Source organism: Callithrix jacchus, chromosome 2 (genome assembly GCF_049354715.1).
Source record: "Callithrix jacchus isolate 240 chromosome 2, calJac240_pri, whole genome shotgun sequence".
Classification (NCBI taxonomy): Eukaryota; Metazoa; Chordata; class Mammalia; order Primates; family Cebidae; genus Callithrix; species Callithrix jacchus.
The window spans coordinates 10,213,377-10,232,218 of record NC_133503.1 but is presented as its reverse complement, the minus strand read 5'-3'; the positions used below and the strand labels follow the sequence as shown (position 1 = coordinate 10,232,218).

The following is an 18,842-nucleotide window of genomic DNA, read 5'->3' as shown; positions in this document are numbered from 1 at the left end:
ACTGCTCACAATAGCTAAAATAAACAGGGTTACATTATTTTAAAACCAAATCACATTCATCTACACAATCATAAACAACTTAAATAAAATACCTTTGCTTCTTCTACCATTTTCTTTTCTTCATCCACTTCCTCAATTTTTGCTGAATCTTCACTTTGGAGTTTTCTTCTCTTTTGCTTGGGAGCCATGAAGCCTTGGAGAAATTTCTTTATGACACTGGCCTGAAGGGCAATCACACACTCACCAAAATCCTTCAATTTCTCCAATGAAATGACCTATAGAAAGGGATTTTAAAACGAGACTGAGAGAAGGCCAAGAGGAAGAATCTATCTTCAATTACATTCAAATCAGTCTAGACTCAAATGCCACATAACATTTATTTAACAAAATCAAGAGCCACATACCATCAATTTAACTGTGCTCTTCAGTTCACTGCATGGCTTATGCATTTAAAACTACTTGACTGGTCAGGTGCGGGGGCTCACGCCTGTGTATTCCCAGCATTTCTGGGGGCTGAGGTGGGCGGATCACCTGAGGTCAGGAGTTCGAGACCAGCTTGTCCAACATGGCAAAACCCCGTCTCTACTAAAAATACAAAAATTAGCTGGGCGTGGTGACACGTGCCTGTAATCCCAGCTACTCCACAGGCTGAGGCAGGAGACTCACTTGCACCTGGGAGGCAGAGAGTGCGGTGAGCATAGATCACATCGCTGCACTCCAGTCTAAGTGACAGAGCAAGACTCCATCTCAAAAAAAAAAAAAAAAAATGGCAGGGAGGGTACCGGGCACAGTGGCTCACGCATGTAATTCCAGCACTTTGGGAGGCTGAGGCAGGCAAATCACCTGAGGTACCAGCCTGACCAACACGGAGAAACCTCATTTCTACTAAAAAGACAACATTAGATGGGCATGGTGGCGCACGCCTGTAATCTCAGCTACTTGAGGCTGAGACAGTGAGCCAAGATCACGCCATTGCACTTCAGCCTGGGCAACAAGAGTGAAACTCTGTCTCAAAAAAAAAAAAAAAAAAAAAAAAACTTGACTATTTCCCTTTTCCCAATGAAGGGATCCACTAAATGTTAGAAGCTCCCCCCCCTCCACTTAAAGGAGTTACATAGTTGATTCATTCAATAATGACTAAGTGTCTACTATGTGCAAACTTCACATCTTAATGCGAAGACACACTATGGAAGTAAAACAAAAGAAACTAAAAATTTTACTTTCTTAGTGTGTCTTTGCATTAAGATTATAGTTTCCAACTTACTATATATATTTTTTACTTTTTTGATATTTGTAACTTGTTCGCAGCATGTAACTGTATGTAAGGTAGTATGTTTTACACACTTGATCTCCTTTTTCTTTTTAAAGAGACATGTCTCACTGGGTCATCCAGGCAGAAGTGCAGCAATCACAACTCAGTGCAGCCTTGAACTCCTGGGCTCAAGGGATCCTCCTGCCTCAGCCTCCCAGTAGCTGGGACCACAGGTACATGGCATCATGCCTGGCTAATATTTTTAAATTCTTCTTAGGGTCTCACTATATTGCCCAGGCTGGTCTCAAACTCCTGGTCTCAAATGATCCTCATCCTTCACTGATCTCTTAAGCTTCACATCTCCCTGATAGATGAGAAAACAGAAGTTAAATCACTTCATCAAAATCATGCACCAAACCAGGTGTGGTGGCACATGCCTGTAATCCCAGCTCCTCAGGAGACTGAGGCAGGGGTTTCAGGCTACTGTCAACTATGATCTGTGAACAGCCACTGCATTTCAGACCGGGCAACACGAAAAGACCTATCTCTTAAAAGATCAATTAATTTAAAAATACAAAGAAATAAAAAATGTCCTTATTAAACACTATCTTGTCAGTCACACAAAACATGCCAATTAGAAGATAACATTCTAATAGTCGCAAAGAAAACAACGAAAAATTGTAACCCAATATCAGCAAGATATAGGCCTGAATTTGGCACAAAGCAGGCAATTAGTGAACATTTGCTACACAAAAAAGTAAACATGTAACATTTGAAACCTACAAGATCCTTTGGGTTCAATAAATCTTTAAAAAAAAAATCATTAAGAACCATAAAGATGTTTAAATCCCTTTCCCCGGCAAATGTACCAAGAATTCATCACGAGATTAATTAAAAATAAAAATATGCATATGTAAGATACACATATAATTTGCTTATTCTAACAGCAAAGGAAAACAGACTGAAACAGTTGAAAAGTACATATAAATTAGTAAACATGGCATGCGGGGGATGCGAATTAGACTGTTTATAAAGTCACGGAACTGTAAGTACACACGTTGGCTGGGTGAGGTGGCTCACACCTATGATCCTAACACTTTGAGAGGCCGCGGCAGGAGGATCTCATGAAGCCAGGAGTTTGAAATCAGCCAGGGCAAAAGAGTGAGATTTTGTCTCTACAAAATTTTGTGTGTTTGTGTGTGAGACAGAGTCTCGCTATGTTGCCCAGGCTGGTCTCGAACTCTGGGGCTCAAGCAATCCTCCTGCCTCAGCCTCCCAAAATGTTGGGATTACAGGCGTGAGCCACTATGCCCGGTCTCTACAAAAATTTTTTTTTTAAATCAGCCAGGCATGGTGGCTTATGCGTGTAGTCCCAGATACTTGGAAACCTGAGATGGGAGAAACACTTGAACCCAGGAATTTGAGGCTGCAGTGAGCAATGACTGTGCCACTGTACTCCAGGCTGGGTAACAGAGGGGACTTCATCTCTTTAAAAAGAAAAAAAAGACAACATGTCATAGTGCATGAGGAATTTGAAAAGATCCACAAATATTAGTATGTCTAGAATTATGTGGACTTATTGATTTAAAGTCAGCAAAATAGTTTACAATAATAACTGATGGATATTATTCACCAATCACTGATACCTAAACCTACCTGATATGGGTTTTGGGGTCTTTTGAACAAAAGTTTCACCCACACCACTTAAGGGTCCCTCTGACCAATAAAGGACAGGACCGTAATGACAGCCCACTGGACAACATGAGTGATGTCCAACATAAATAGGGTGTGAAGAACGGGCAGGTGCATGGTACACAAGCATGCTTCACACCTGACAGCACAGGCATGGCGAGGGCAAGATGTTAAATGATGCTCTATGACTACTGCTCTACAACCAGTTTTCATTCACCTTAGTAGCGAAGTTCTGCTCATACCAAGGTTGTAAGCCAATTATTAACTTTTTCTTGATGCCAGCAAACAATGACAAGGGGAAAAAAAACACAGGTATTTTTGGTTCCATACATGTCTTTCAAGACAAATCCAAACATCTGATTCCCATGGTCATGTTGGGAAGTCGAGAACAACATCAGGGACAATTACAGACTGAGTTTCCAGAGTAAGAACTTTCGAAGGGGATTTTCTACTATTCTTACCCGGGCTTCGAATTCCGATGTTTCTTCCACATATCCAAGTCCTCCTTTTTGTAACCTTGTTGCAACTTCAATGAGATCACTACGAAGAAAGTTTAAAAGCTCCTGGTTGCCATCACAGGATTTTAGGCCCAAATTTGGCTTCCGAGCTAGATGAATAGAGTGAATAATGTCCTGGTACCTAGAGAGTCGGGACAAGAGAAAAGGGGAAGAAAGAAACTTTTGAAGATGTACCTTAAATTTCAATTACTTGAAAAACGTGTTTTATTTCTAGAAAACTTACTTAGGTCTCTTTCACCTCTCCTTGCCTTTTTTTTTTTTTCATTATTTCTTTATTTTTCTCTGAGACAGGGTCTTGCCCTATCACCCAGGCTGGAGTGCAAAGGTGCCCTCACAACTCACTGCACCCTCAAACTTCTGGACTTATGCAATCCTCCCACCTGAGTCAAAGCTGGGACTACAGGCATGCGCCTCCACACCTGGCTATTTTTATTTTTTGTAGGAATGGGGTCTTGCTAAGTTGCCCAGGTTGATCTCAAACTCCTGATTTCAAGTGATCCTCTCCCCTAGGCCTCCCAAACTGCTGGGATTACGGGTGTGCGCCATCACACCAAGCCACTTCTAAGCTTCTAATGGAAGGATTCAATCTTCATATTTAGTGAACAAAACAGGTCCTTTCAGTTGAACACACGCATGTATTAAATATCCTGCCCAAAGAGAAGGAACATCATAGAACTATATTCCTTTGTGGATCTTTTGTTTTTCTTAATTTGCCTAGACATGTATATTCAGACAACACGATTCTGAATACAATTTTAATTAGTTTACACATTAAGCAGTGGACTAACATCAATATAATGTACCTATTTTCCTTCGCAAAAGTCTGGCAATGGTGTAGAGTATGTACTGAACCATATTTTCCTTCTCTCTTCCATCACACCTAAATTCAACCATGAAATTGAGCACAGAGTCAGAAATGAGAGGTGGCATTAAGCCAAAATCTTGTCCTGGCTTTGATAAAACTAATGTCTACAACAAATATGGCAGCTGCAAATTTAGATGGAGTTGATGCTACTGTGTAGACAGAAGATGGTTTTTTGCTTCTTTTTAATTCATACGGCATAAAAGTCACCAACTTGAAGCACGTCCTTCGGTGGTTTTTATGCTGTAGAACCACAACTATCTAATGCCAAAACACTGCATCACCCCAAGCAAAAATCCTTACCTGTTAGCAATCAGCACTCCCAATTCTCCCCTTCCCCCATCCTCTGGCAACCACGAATCCACTTCTGTTTGAAACCGATTTTCCCATTCTTGATGTCTTGTGGAATCATATACCACATGGACTTTGATGTCTGACCTCTTTCACTTAACATAATGTTTTCTAGATTCATCCAAACTGTAGCACAGAACAGTACTTCATTTCTTCTTGTGGCTAAATAATATTCCACTGTTTGAATATACTAAATTTTGGGAGTTTTTTTGTTTCATTTTGTTTGAGACAGTGTCTCGCTGTCACCCAGGCCAGGCCAAAGTGCAGGGGCATGATCTTGGCTCAAAGAACCTCCGCCTCCTGAGCAAGTGATCAACTCAGTTCAGCCTCCCAAATAGCTAAGACTACATACACAAGCTACCACACCCAGCTAATTTTTTTATTTTCTATAGAAACAGAGTTTCCCTATCTTGCCCAGGCTGGTCTCAAAACTCCTGGATTCAAGACATTGGCCTGCCTTGACCTCTCAAAGTGCTGGGATTGCAGGTGTGAGCCACCCCCCCCAGGCCTGGGTATATACTAAACTTTGTTTATCGATCTCATCAGTTGATAGGCACTGCCATTGTTTCCATCCTTTGACAGAACATTTCTGGACACCTATCCATCTGGGCCTACATCTACAAGGCTGTCTAACAACCATGGAGCTCACGGCTCGGTACTGGCACGTGACCTTTAGTGCATAATCCTGCTACTCTCTATACAGATGGCCAAAGGTATATTTTTCCAACAAGCATAATGTGACAAGAAAATGCCAGGCAATATGAACAAAAAACGGTTACACACATTAAAAAAATTTTACTTTAATAACTTTAATGAGTAAGGGGGGGGAACCCTCAGATATCTATATCTAATGCTAAAGAGAAGATGAAACTCCTTACCTCTTCTCTAGTCTCTCTTTAAGTTGACTTTCTCTTATTCCCTGAGGGTGAAGACAGTTTAGCAACTCATCCAGCTCCTTTTGACTATCACATAAAAACCTGTAGGGGAAAACAGACCTGAAACCTCTGAAAAAAAAAAAAAAAACAAACTCAAACACTAAGCAAGTGATCTAGAGTTGGTGGTGGGACTTAGGAGAACAGAATTCCAAATGTGTTCAGAGTCTAATATCCAGAAGAAGAATAAGTAATTTACTATTTCCATGATGGCTAATGTTAATTCTGTCCTAGGTCTTTGGAGCCAAAGTTAATTGGCATACCTGTCTCTTTCTCTTCAGAGAGTAAACCTATACCCAAAATTCAAAACTGAAAGGCCAAGCTCGCTGCCCAAAAGCAGAGTTGCATACAAAGGAAACTATGCATACCATTTTTATTAATAAAATTTAATTAAGGAAAATCTTATATACCTCTATTCCCAATCATATTTAAGCTACATTTCGACTGCTTTGTAAGATCTATCACATAATATACAAAGTTGTATTATGAGGGGAAAAACCAAAATTCCAACCCTTAAAAAAACAAGTATCATCTTAACAGAAAAAATCAGTTCTGCTAATCCAAGAAGTTTTGATATCCAAAATATCAAAGTCACACAAAGCATCCTGAGCACCTAATTATTAACTCGCTGGCATCACCATACCAAAACTTTGTTCCTTAACATTTAAAAGAAAAAGAAAGAGCAACCAGATGAATGCTCACATTACCATAGGTTCTGTCCTTGTTTAGGTGTGGTTGTCTCTACAGCAACTTCTGTTGCTGGTCCATGTTGTGTGTTCATGCTTGCATTTTTACCTAAGTTTGCTTTCTTACCTAAGAAAAATGTAGACATTAGGTTGACTTACAGAAAATACCCAGTTGCTAGTTTCAAACCTAAGCAGTACTCACTGCCAAACTCAACAATTTATAACAACACAGATGCTTCCTGTGAAATGTATCAAATGTATCTTCATGTATAATAGATGCTAATTTCTCTTAAATATCTTAAACACAGCATGTTATCTCAGATATTTGCTCTCTGAAGTGGAATTGTTGCACCATTCCAAAGTTTAAGAGTACTGCAACTTAGAATGACGAATGACTCAATATCTTTATATCAAAGCAAAATAAAGAATTTACTCCTTTTACATGATGTTAAGAGCAAAGGCATCTGTAGTAAAGCAGAGGCAACAAGAATACATAAACACTACAGACTTATCCTTGGAGGTTTCAAGAGTCAAATGACACAACTAACTTTTTTGTAAATCTGTTCCTGTACATTGATACATGACTTTAACATAGATATACCTTAAGCCAGTTTATCAAAGGCTATTTTAAATCATCACAGTATTTGGTTTTTGTTTTGTTTTTTGAGATGGAGTCTTGCTCTGTCACCCAGGCTGGGAGCGCAGTGGTGCAATCTCAGCTCACTGCAACCTCCGCCTCCCCAGTTCAAGAGATTCTCCCTACCTTAGCCTGTTCCGACTAGGCTGGGATTATAGGCATGCACCACCATGCCTGGCTAATTTTTGTACTTTTATTAAAGATGGAGTTTCACCATGTTGGCCAGTCTGGTCTCGAATTCTTAACCTCCACTGATCTGCTCGCCTCCCGAGTGCTGGGATTCTAAGTGTTAGCCACCACACCCGGCCAGTCATCACAATACTTGAAGCCTTACTTCATCCTATGATCGTTTCTCTTCTCTTCCCCGTTTTCCCCACTTTAACCTGAAACATGTCTGGAATACTAACACATAACCTTGTTTAGTCTTTCATGTTGGGTAATTTTATTTTTTGAGACAGAATGTTGCTCTGTCACCCAGGTTGGAGTGCAATGACACAATCTTGGCTCACTGCAACTCCTGCCTCCTGGGCTTAAGCAGTTCTCGTGACTCAGCCCGCCAAGTAGCTGGGACTACAAGCGCCCACCACCACACCCAGCTAATTTTTGTATTTTTTTGTAGAGATGGGGTTTCGCCATGTTGACCAGGCTGGTCTTCTCAACTCCTGAACTCAAGTGATCCACCTGTCTCAGCCTCTCAAAGTGCTGGGATTACAAGACATGAGCCATCACACCCAGCCTCAGTTGGGTTATTTTAAAAAGAAACTGCTATTCTGGAACTGGAAAACACAAAACAACACCTACCAGGACGCTCTAGAAGTAAAGGGTCTGGGTTCTCAATCTTCTCTCAGGGCGCTTTAACTGTGTAGACGTTACTTTCAAGAACTGCCACCAGGCTTTTGGAACACATTATAAAGTAAAATTCCTTCATCCTGCTGGAATGCCTTCCAAATCTAAACATCCAGAATCCACAGATACTGCTCTCCATGTAACTGCCCTCACCTGAGTATTTATAACGTCTGCCAAAACTAGATTCTTCTACTAAGTGACATAATCTATGCTCAATACAACATGAAAACACCTTAAATTTGAAGGAATGTTTATTTTTGTAAATCAGTAGTATTCTTCTTTAACAATTTTGTGAGTTTCAAGTTTGAGTTAGAAATTTCTCTAAAATGAAAAATTACTTTTAAAAAAAGATTTATCAAAGAAGCACAATAATTTAGTCTTCAGGAACCAATTTTCTTTTTTATCTTTATCTCCCACATGACACCAACACATAAGCCATTTTCATTAGGTTACAGACAGCAGAACTGGAAGGAAGCTTATGGATCATTGAACCTAGTGGTTCTCAATGGGGAGGGAGCACTACTGCCTGCCCGGGGAAATCTGGCAGGATCTCGAGACATACTTTGTTCTCACTACTACCACCTACTGGCTATGTAGAGGGAAGCTCCTAAATAAACCACAAGGCGAAAGTCAGCTCCCAGGACAAAAAACTATCTTCCTCATCAGTATCATGGTGGAAGAAAATAAAAAAGATTCATCTGGCCCAAAACGTCAGTAACACTGAGGTTGAGAAAACCCAACCTAACCTAAGCATCTTATTTTTTTAATTAAAATTTGTTTCTTTCTTGAAATATACCCAACATACATACTTTAAGAAAGAATATGAATATATATTCAGAAAATTATTCAGTATAGGTTTCGGCTTCATAAACACTGAATAAATTAACTTTAAAAGTAGAAGAAGATGGTCAGGCATGGTGGTTCACGCCTGTAATCCCAGCACTCTGGAGGGCCAAGGCAGGTGGATCACCTGATGTCAGGAATTCGAGATGAGCTTGGCCAACATGGCAAAACTACTACTAAAAATACAAAAATTAGCAAGGTGTAGTGGCACACAACTGTAGTCCCAGCTATGTGGGAGGCTTAGGCAAAGAATCACTTGAACCCAAGAGGCAGAAGTTGCAGTGAGCCAAGACTGCACCATTGCACTCTAGCCTGGGTGACAAGAGTGATATTCCATCCCAAAAAAAAAAAAGGTAGAAGAAGAGAAAATGTAACACTGCCTTCTTAGCCCCTATACCTCAATTTTAGCAATTCAGGCACCTATGATGGCTTCTAAGGGACAGTTTTGAAAACTTCTATAAAATCTAATACCCAAATACCCTACTATTCAAGCTCTTTATCTTCTCACACTACGCTTAGAACAAAAGTAGTAATCAAATCTGGGTTTCTTTCCTTCTCTCTACACATTTCACATCTACCCACTTAACTCAAACATACCTAAGATCAAAATACAGAAATTTTGCAAATGGAAAAGGGGACAGAGGAAGGGCAGTCCTTAATGCTGAGCCCACTTGAGCAGGGTGAAATAACTCACAGATAGACAGAGATACTCACTGCGGGGACAGTAATCCTCATCAGCAGAGTCTGTGTGCTCTTTACAGTGATAGTTGAATCGGTAGTCAATGCTGTCATGTACCCAACCTTTTTCAATGAATAATCCTGGAACTTCATCAGAGAAGAGCCAGTATCTACAAACCACAACCAGTATTAATAAGAATCAACAGATCAGGATTGCAGGAGAATTTTACTCCTGGAGATTAGAGTATCACTGAGCATTCAAAACCACGTTTACAGAATTCTTCCTCTTCAGAACTCTAGACAGATAAAAACTGTAAGGTAAATCAAAGCATATAAGAAATGTTAAAACTGGAGACTAGTTTAATGTCTGTAATTTTTATAACTGCTCTCTTTTTTTAATGGAAATGGGTGGCTATGTTGGCCAGGCTGGTCTTAAACTCCTAGCCTCAAGCAATCCTCCCACCTCAGCCTCCCAAAGTATTAGGATTACAGGTGTGCACCACCACAACCAGCTGTAATTTGTGTAACTACTAATATTTCTCTTCTTTAGGTTTCACAAAATGTACGCGTTTAAAACCTACTGCCATTTTTAAAGACTTGTATTTGGATCACACTTCAACTGTCACCATCATATAAGCTTCCTACTTGTGGTATCTTCAAGGGCAGGAACATTCTCACTTAACTTTGCAACTCTAGCATTTGGCACAGTTAATATTCAACAATCATCAACAATTCTGTTTCCAAACACAATCGGAAAACTCAAGAGAGAAGCTTGTCTATTCTTGTACTTTAGGTAATTTTCGTTAACTAACAGCATTAAAAATAGTCCTGGAAGAAAACAAAAATTAGGTTTAGGAACTGACCTATTATGGTTCCGATCTGTACCGATAGGAGTCCTGCGCATGACCAGTTTGGCCTTGGCAATCCCTTCCTGGAAAGCTTTCTCAGCAGCTGCTTTGTGCCTCCGTATTCGTTCTTCTTCAGCTTGGCGCTCCAGTTTCACTGTTAAAGGTAAAAAGACTCAGTAAGATATTTTCCTAGTAATTCCCACTTTCAGATTAAATATGGAGTAAAAAGTGCCTCATGTATAGTAGTTATCCAATCCTCTCCCTAACTCTAATCTGTTATAAGAAATGATATGTGGCCAGGCATGGTGGCTCACTCTTGTAACCCCAGCACTTTGGGAGGCCAATGGGGGCAGATCACGAGGTCAGGAGATGAAGACCATCCTGGCCAATATAGTGAAACCCTGTCTCTACTAAAATACAAAAATTAGCTGGACATACTGGCACATGCCTGCAACCCCAGCTACTCAGGAGGCTAACGCAGGAGAATCGTTTGAACCTCGGAGGCGGAGGATGAAGTGAGCCAAAGTTGCGCCACTGCACTCCAGCCCGGTGACAGAGGGACACTCTGTCTCACAAAAAGAAATGATATGTAAGGCAGCAACTTCTACATAGTCCTCCTGCATTCCTTGAATTTTGGTGACATCTCATCCCTCAACTCAATGCAAAATCTTTTAGCTCCAAAATATCGCTTTTTGTTTTTTGAAACACTCTTGCTGGCTGGAGTGTAGTGGGGCGATCTCGGCTCACTGCAACCTCTGCCTCCCAGGTTCAAGCGATTCTCCTGCCTCAGCCTCCTGAATAGCTGGATTACAGGCAAACGCCACCACGTCCAGCTAATTTTTGCATTTTTAGTAGAGACGGCGTTTCCCCATGTTATCCAGGCTCGTCTCAAACTGACCTCAACTAATCCACCCATCTCAGCCTCCCAAAGTGCTGGGATTACAGATGTGAGCCACCACACCTAGCCAAAATATCACTTAATGTATTTTAAACAACCCTGAAGAAACAGTTAACAGCTCAGAAACAGGACTAACTGAAACATCTTCTAGTTGTTTTGAGGACCTACAGGATCCTCAAAACGATCACAATAAATACAACTAGTAAAGTAACTATTTCAAAATAAAATATACTTCAGTCCTGAGGAATCTGACAGGAATTTGGCTTAACAGCCCTGATGACAAGAAAAAAATTCAAAAACAATGGCAGGGGAGTACTTGGGGATAATAATTATTTTACATTGAACACCTATTTTTCTAATTGTTCAGCAAGTTACTGTTAATGATAAAAATGTTAATTTATTTCTGATCATTCATTAATTAGGTTTATTCTATTCAGCAAAAATTTCCCTCAACAACAAAAGAAGCCCACTAATTTTGTCTTGTTTTTCCATAATCGTCACAAACCCTGATACCATAGTGTACAGAACAATGCTATTTACAATGTCACCATTTTTTAAAATTGTTTCTTTTTTTTTTTAAAGATAGGGCCTTACTATGTTTGCCCAAGCTGGTCTCAAACATCCGGGCTCAAGCGATCCTTCTGCTTGGTCTCGAACTCCTGACCTGAGGTGATCCGCCCACCTCGGCCTCCCAAAGTGCTGGGATTATAGGCATGAGCCACCACTCCCGGCCAGTTACAGTTTCTTCATAGGTCTGGGTTTTTTTGGTTTTTTTTTTTTGAGATAGAGTCTCACCCTGTCACCCAGGCTGGAGTGCAATGGTGCAATCTCAGCTCACTGCAACCTCCGCCTCCCTGATTCAAGGGATTCTCCTGCCTCAGCCTCCCAAGTACCTGAGATTACAGGAGCGTGCCACCAAGCCCAGCTAATTTTTTGTATCTTTAGTAGAGCTGGTTTTCACTATGTTGGCCACACTGGTCTCAAACTCCTGACCTGGTGATCTGCCCATCTTGGCTTCCCAAAGTGCTATGGATCACAGGCATGAGCCACTGTACTTGGCCTCTTCATAGGTCTTTAAAATGGTAAGTACAATGGCCAGAGATGGTGGCTCACACCTTTAATGCCAGCACGTTGGTAAGCTGAGGCAGGCAGATCACTTGAGGTCAGAGTATGAGACCAGTCTAGCCAACATGGTGAATCACCATCTCTACCAAAAATACAAAAATTAGCCAGGCATGGTAGCAGACATTTGTTATCTCAGCTACTCAGGAGGCTGAGGCACAAGAATAGCTTGAACCTGGGAGGCAGAGGTTGCAGTAAGCCAAGGTTGCACCACTGCACTCCAGCCTGGGTGACAGAGCAACACTCTGCATCTAAATAAATAAATAAATACATAAAATGTATACATTATATGTGCATACTCAGGCACAGTATACATACATATGTGAAAATATTTCAATGGCCTTAAGCAGTGTAAACTAAAATCTGTTTTAAAAGAAACATACATTTCCTAATGAAAGAACTATTCAAGCCGGTTGTGGTGGCTCAGGCCTGTAATCCACACATTAGAAGGCTGAAGCGGGAAGATCGCTTGTGTTTTGGGGTTCAATACCAGCCTCCACAAATACAAAACAATTAGCCAGGCATGGTAGCACAAGCTTGTAGTCCCAGCTGCTCAGGAGGCTGAAACAGAAGGATCACCTGAGCCCAAGACGTCAAGGCTGCAGTGAGCTGAGACCAAACTGCTGTACTCCAGCCTCGGTAACAGAATGAGACCTTGTCTCAAAAGAAAATTTAAAAGTAAATGTTAAAAAAGAACAAGCTGGAAGATTCACTTTCCTATTCTGCAACTCATTACAAATCAAAGTAATCAAGACAGTGTGGCATTAACATAAAGACAGACATACAGATCAACGAAATAGAATTCAGAGTCCAAAAATAAGCCAACGTATCCTAGAGTCGTATCATTTTTGACAAATGTGTCGAAGCTATTTCAAAAAAATGACACTGGGACAACTGGATAGCCACATGCCAAAAAAAAATAAAGCTGGACTTTTACCTTACACTATAAAAAGTAGCTGAAAATAAAAGACCTAAATTTAAGAGCTAAAACTGTTAGACATTCCGAAGAAAATAGGAGTAAATCTTCATGACCTTGGATTTGGCAATAGATCCTTAAACCTAACACTTCTATGAGCAACAGAAGAATAAATAGATAAAATGAACCTCATCAAATTTTAAAAACGTTTGTGTGTCAAATGATACTAGTAAAAAAAGTGAAAGGACAGGCTGGGCATGGTGACTCATGTCTGTAATCCCAGCACTTTGGAAGGTAGACGGATCACCTGAGGTCAGAAGCTCGAGACCAGCCTGGCCAACATGGTGAAACCCCATTTCTACTAAAAATACAAAATTAGCCAGGTGTGGTGGCGAGTCCCTGCAATTCCAGCTACTCTGGAGGCTGAGGCAAGAAAATCACTTGAACCCGGAAGGTAGAGATTGCAGTGAGCAGAGATCACACCACTCCACTCCAGCCTGGGCACAAAAAAAGCAAAACTCAGTCTCCCAAAAAAAAAGTGAAAGGACAACACACAAAATAGATGAAAATTATCTGTAGACTGGGTATCTAACAGTGAATTGTATCTAGAATATATAAAGAACTTGTACAACTGAATAAAAAGACAACTCAATTTAATAATGGGCAAATGAACTGAATTAGTATTTCTCCAAAGAGATGCCGGTGGGCAGGAGACACATGAAAAGATGCTAAACATCATTAGCCATCAAGGAAATGCAAATCAAAACCACATTGGAATACCATCTCACACCCACTAGGATGACTATCATCAAAGCCAGAACCTTTAATTCACTGCTGGTGGGCATGTAAAATTGTGCAGCCACTTTGGAAAACCGTCTAGCAGTTTCTCAAATGGTTAAACATAACCATATGACCCAACAATTCCATTCCTAGGTATTTACTCAAGAGAAATGAAAGTGTATATGACAACACAAAAACTCACACGCGAATGTTTATGGCAGCATTATTCTTAAGAGCCAAAAGATGAAAACAGTCTAAATGTTTATCAAGTGATGAATGATAAACAAAACATGGCATACCTTTTGGGTTTTCTTTTAAAAATGTTTTGGGCCGGGCACCATGGCTGGCTGGGTGTGGTGGCTCACACCTGTAATCCCAGCTCTTTGGGAGGTTGAGGCGGGCAGATCACCTGTGGTCAGGACTTCAAGACCAGCCTGGCCAACATGGTGAAATCTTATCTCCACAAAAACATAAAAATTGGCCAGGCATGATGACATGCACCTGAAATCTCAGCTACTTGGGAGGCTGAGGCAGGAGAATTGCTTGAACCCGATACGAAGGTTGCAGTGAGCCAAGATCATGCCATTGCACTCCAGCCTGGGCTAAAGAATGAGACTCCATCTCAAAAAAAAAAAAAAGTTTTGGAACTAAATAGAGGTGGTCTATTTTGTGACTAGCTTCTTTCGCTTGGCATAATGTTTTCAAAATTCATTCATGCTGTAGTATGTAAAACATTATGCTAAGTGAAAGTCACAAAAGACTACCTATTTATTATACAATTCCATGTACAGCAAACATCTAGAATAACAAATCTATAGAGACAAAGTAGACTGGTGGTTGCTCAGGGCTGGGGAGGATGGGCAAATGAGTAATGACAGTTCAAGGGTAGGTGGTTTCTGAGATGATAAAAATGTTACAAAACTGACTGTGGCAATGGCTGTACCTTATCTGTGATTCTACTGAAAACACTACATTATATACATTTAATTATACCGTATGTCAATTATTTCTTAATAAAGTTGCTTTTTAAAAGTTCATATTTGATGGTGCCATCAAAGCCCCAAATTTTCAAGTTCTTAAATCTTAAAGGACAGATTACTTACCAGAGTTGGTGACTGTGCTAGGGGCTTCAAATATCCTGTCAGTCAATTTTATGGCAATCTTAGCAAGCATATGAGGAAAGTAAGGCATGGATAAGTAACCAGCCCAAAGGAACACTGCACAGCTAGTCAGAGCCGGGACCTAGTTACATATCCCCCACAAAGGAACACTGCACAGCTAAGTCAGAGCCGGGACCTGGTTACATATCCCCCACAAAGGAACACTGCACAGCTAAGTCAGAGCTGGGACCTGGTTACATATCCCCCACAAAGGAACACTGCACAGCTAAGTCAGAGCTGGGACCTGGTTACATATCCCCCACAAAGGAACACTGCACAGCTAAGTCAGAGCCGGGACCTGGTTACTTATCCCCCACAAAGGAACACTGCACAGCTAAGTCAGAGCCGGGACCTGGTTACTTATCCCCCACAAAGGAACACTGCACAGCTAAGTCAGAGCCGGGACCTGGTTACTTATCCCCCACAAAGGAACACTGCACAGCTAAGTCAGAGCCGGGACCTGGTTACTTATCCCCCACAAAGGAACACTGCACAGCTAGTCAGAGCCGGGACCTGGTTACTTATCCCCCACAAAGGAACACTGCACAGCTAAGTCAGAGCCGGGACCTGGTTACTTATCCCCCACAAAGGAACACTGCACAGCTAGTCAGAGCCGGGACCTGGTTACTTATCCAGCCCAAAGGAACACTGCACAGCTAAGTCAGAGCCGGGACCTGGTTACTTATCCAGCCCAAAGGAACACTGCACAGCTAAGTCAGAGCTGGGACCTGGTTACTTATCCCCCACAAAGGAACACTGCACAGCTAAGTCAGAGCCGGGATCTGGTTACTTATCCAGCCCAAAGGAACACTGCACAGCTAAGTCAGAGCTGGGATCTGGTTACTTATCCCCCACAAAGGAACACTGCACAGCTAAGTCAGAGCCGGGACCTGGTTACTTATCCCCCACAAAGGAACACTGCACAGCTAAGTCAGAGCCGGGACCTGGTTACTTATCCCCCACAAAGGAACACTGCACAGCTAAGTCAGAGCCGGGACCTGGTTACTTATCCAGCCCAAAGGAACACTGCACAGCTAAGTCAGAGCTGGGACCTGGTTACTTATCCCCCACAAAGGAACACTGCACAGCTAAGTCAGAGCCGGGACCTGGTTACTTATCCCCCACAAAGGAACACTGCACAGCTAAGTCAGAGCTGGGACCTGGTTACTTATCCCCCACAAAGGAACACTGCACAGCTAAGTCAGAGCCGGGACCTGGTTACTTATCCCCCACAAAGGAACACTGCACAGCTAAGTCAGAGCTGGGACCTGGTTACATATCCCCCACAAAGGAACACTGCACAGCTAAGTCAGAGCTGGGATCTGGTTACTTATCCAGCCCAAAGGAACACTGCACAGCTAAGTCAGAGCTGGGACCTGGTTACTTATCCAGCCCAAAGGAACACTGCACAGCTAAGTCAGAGCCGGGACCTGGTTACTTATCCCCCACAAAGGAACACTGCACAGCTAAGTCAGAGCTGGGATCTGGTTACTTATCCAGCCCAAAGGAACACTGCACAGCTAAGTCAGAGCCGGGACCTGGTTACTTATCCAGCCCAAAGGAACACTGCACAGCTAAGTCAGAGCCGGGACCTGGTTACTTATCCAGCCCAAAGGAACACTGCACAGCTAAGTCAGAGCTGGGATCTGGTTACTTATCCCCCACAAAGGAACACTGCACAGCTAAGTGAGAGCCGGGATCTGGTTACTTATCCAGCCCAAAGGAACACTGCACAGCTAAGTCAGAGCTGGGACCTGGTTACTTATCCCCCACAAAGGAACACTGCACAGCTAAGTCAGAGCTGGGATCTGGTTACTTATCCCCCACAAAGGAACACTGCACAGCTAAGTCAGAGCTGGGACCTGGTTACATATCCCCCACAAAGGAACACTGCACAGCTAAGTCAGAGCTGGGACCTGGTTACTTATCCCCCACAAAGGAACACTGCACAGCTAAGTCAGAGCTGGGATCTGGTTACTTATCCAGCCCAAAGGAACACTACACAGCTAAGTCAGAGCTGGGACCTGGTTACTTATCCAGCCCAAAGGAACACTGCACAGCTAAGTCAGAGCTGGGACCTGGTTACTTATCGCCCACAAAGGAACACTGCACAGCTAAGTCAGAGCTGGGATCTGGTTACTTATCCCCCACAAAGGAACACTGCACAGCTAAGTCAGAGCTGGGACCTGGTTACATATCCCCCACAAAGGAACACTGCACAGCTAAGTCAGAGCTGGGATCTGGTTACTTATCCCCCACAAAGGAACACTGCACAGCTAAGTCAGAGCTGGGACCTGGTTACATATCCCCCACAAAGGAACACTGCACAGCTAAGTCAGAGCTGGGATCTGGTTACTTATCCCCCACAAAGGAACACTGCACAGCTAAGTCAGAGCTGGGACCTGGTTACATATCCCCCACAAAGGAACACTGCACAGCTAAGTCAGAGCCGGGACCTGGTTACTTATCCCCCACAAAGGAACACTGCACAGCTAAGTCAGAGCTGGGATCTGGTTACTTATCCCCCACAAAGGAACACTGCACAGCTAAGTCAGAGCTGGGACCTGGTTACTTATCCCCCACAAAGGAACACTGCACAGCTAAGTCAGAGCTGGGATCTGGTTACTTATCCCCCACAAAGGAACACTGCACAGCTAGTCAGAGCTAGGACCTGGTTACATATCCCCCACAAAGGAACACTGCACAGCTAAGTCAGAGCCGGGATCTGGTTACTTATCCCCCACAAAGGAACACTGCACAGCTAAGTCAGAGCCGGGACCTGGTTACTTATCCAGCCTAAAGGAACACTGCACAGCTAAGTCAGAGCTGGGACCTGGTTACTTATCCAGCCCAAAGGAACACTGCACAGCTAAGTCAGAGCTGGGACCTGGTTACTTAACCAGCCCAAAGGAACACTGCACAGCTAAGTGAGAGCTGGGACCTGGTTACTTATCCAGCCCAAAGGAACACTGCACAGCTAAGTCAGAGCTGGGACCTGGTTACTTATCCCCCACAAAGGAACACTGCACAGCTAAGTGAGAGCTGGGACCTGGTTACTTATCCCCCACAAAGGAACACTGCACAGCTAAGTCAGAGCTGGGACCTGGTTACTTATCCCCCGCAAAGGAACACTGCACAGCTAAGTCAGAGCTGGGACCTGGTTACTTATCCAGCCCAAAGGAACACTGCACAGCTAAGTCAGAGCTGGGACCTGGTTACTTATCCAGCCCAAAGGAACACTGCACAGCTAAGTCAGAGCTGGGACCTGGTTACTTATCCCCCACAAAGGAACACTGCACAGCTAAGTGAGAGCTGGGACCTGGTTACTTATCCCCCACAAAGGAACACTGCACAGCTAAGTGAGAGCTGGGACCTGGTTACTTATCCCCCGCAAAGGAACACTGCACAGCTAAGTCAGAGCTGGGATCTGGTTACTTATCCCCTACAAAGGAACACTGCACAGCTAAGTCAGAGCTGGGATCTGGTTACTTATCCCCTACAAAGGAACACTGCACAGCTAAGTCAGAGCTGGGATCTGGTTACTTATCCCCTACAAAGGAACACTGCACAGCTAAGTCAGAGCTGGGACCTGGTTACTTATCCCCCACAAAGGAACACTGCACAGCTAAGTCAGAGCTGGGACCTGGTTACTTATCCCCCGCAAAGGAACACTGCACAGCTAAGTCAGAGCCGGGACCTGAAGCTAGCTCAGTCCATTCCCAAGTTCTTTGTTGTTTCCACTATGCCTATTTGTGGATTTGGTCTTTTATTAAACCCAGAAAAGATGCCAATATCACATTAACTTATTAACTAATCAGAAT

At 42.6% G+C, this 18,842-nt stretch overlaps 1 protein-coding gene across 3 annotated transcripts in view; it reads right to left on the bottom strand.

Moving 5' to 3' along the window:
• Nucleotides 1-18,842, bottom strand: part of BAZ1B (bromodomain adjacent to zinc finger domain 1B) — an 82,789-nt gene that overhangs the window by 19,556 nt on the left and 44,391 nt on the right. For all 3 annotated transcript variants that reach the window (XM_035280114.3, XM_078355033.1, XM_035280123.3), the window contains 6 exons: nucleotides 10,161-10,299; nucleotides 9,334-9,467; nucleotides 6,315-6,420; nucleotides 5,554-5,652; nucleotides 3,406-3,583; nucleotides 93-275 (listed from right to left, as the gene is read on the bottom strand). In XM_035280114.3, the coding sequence (XP_035136005.2) occupies nucleotides 93-275; nucleotides 3,406-3,583; nucleotides 5,554-5,652; nucleotides 6,315-6,420; nucleotides 9,334-9,467; nucleotides 10,161-10,299 (839 nt within the window). The remainder of the gene's footprint in view (nucleotides 1-92; nucleotides 276-3,405; nucleotides 3,584-5,553; nucleotides 5,653-6,314; nucleotides 6,421-9,333; nucleotides 9,468-10,160; nucleotides 10,300-18,842) is intronic.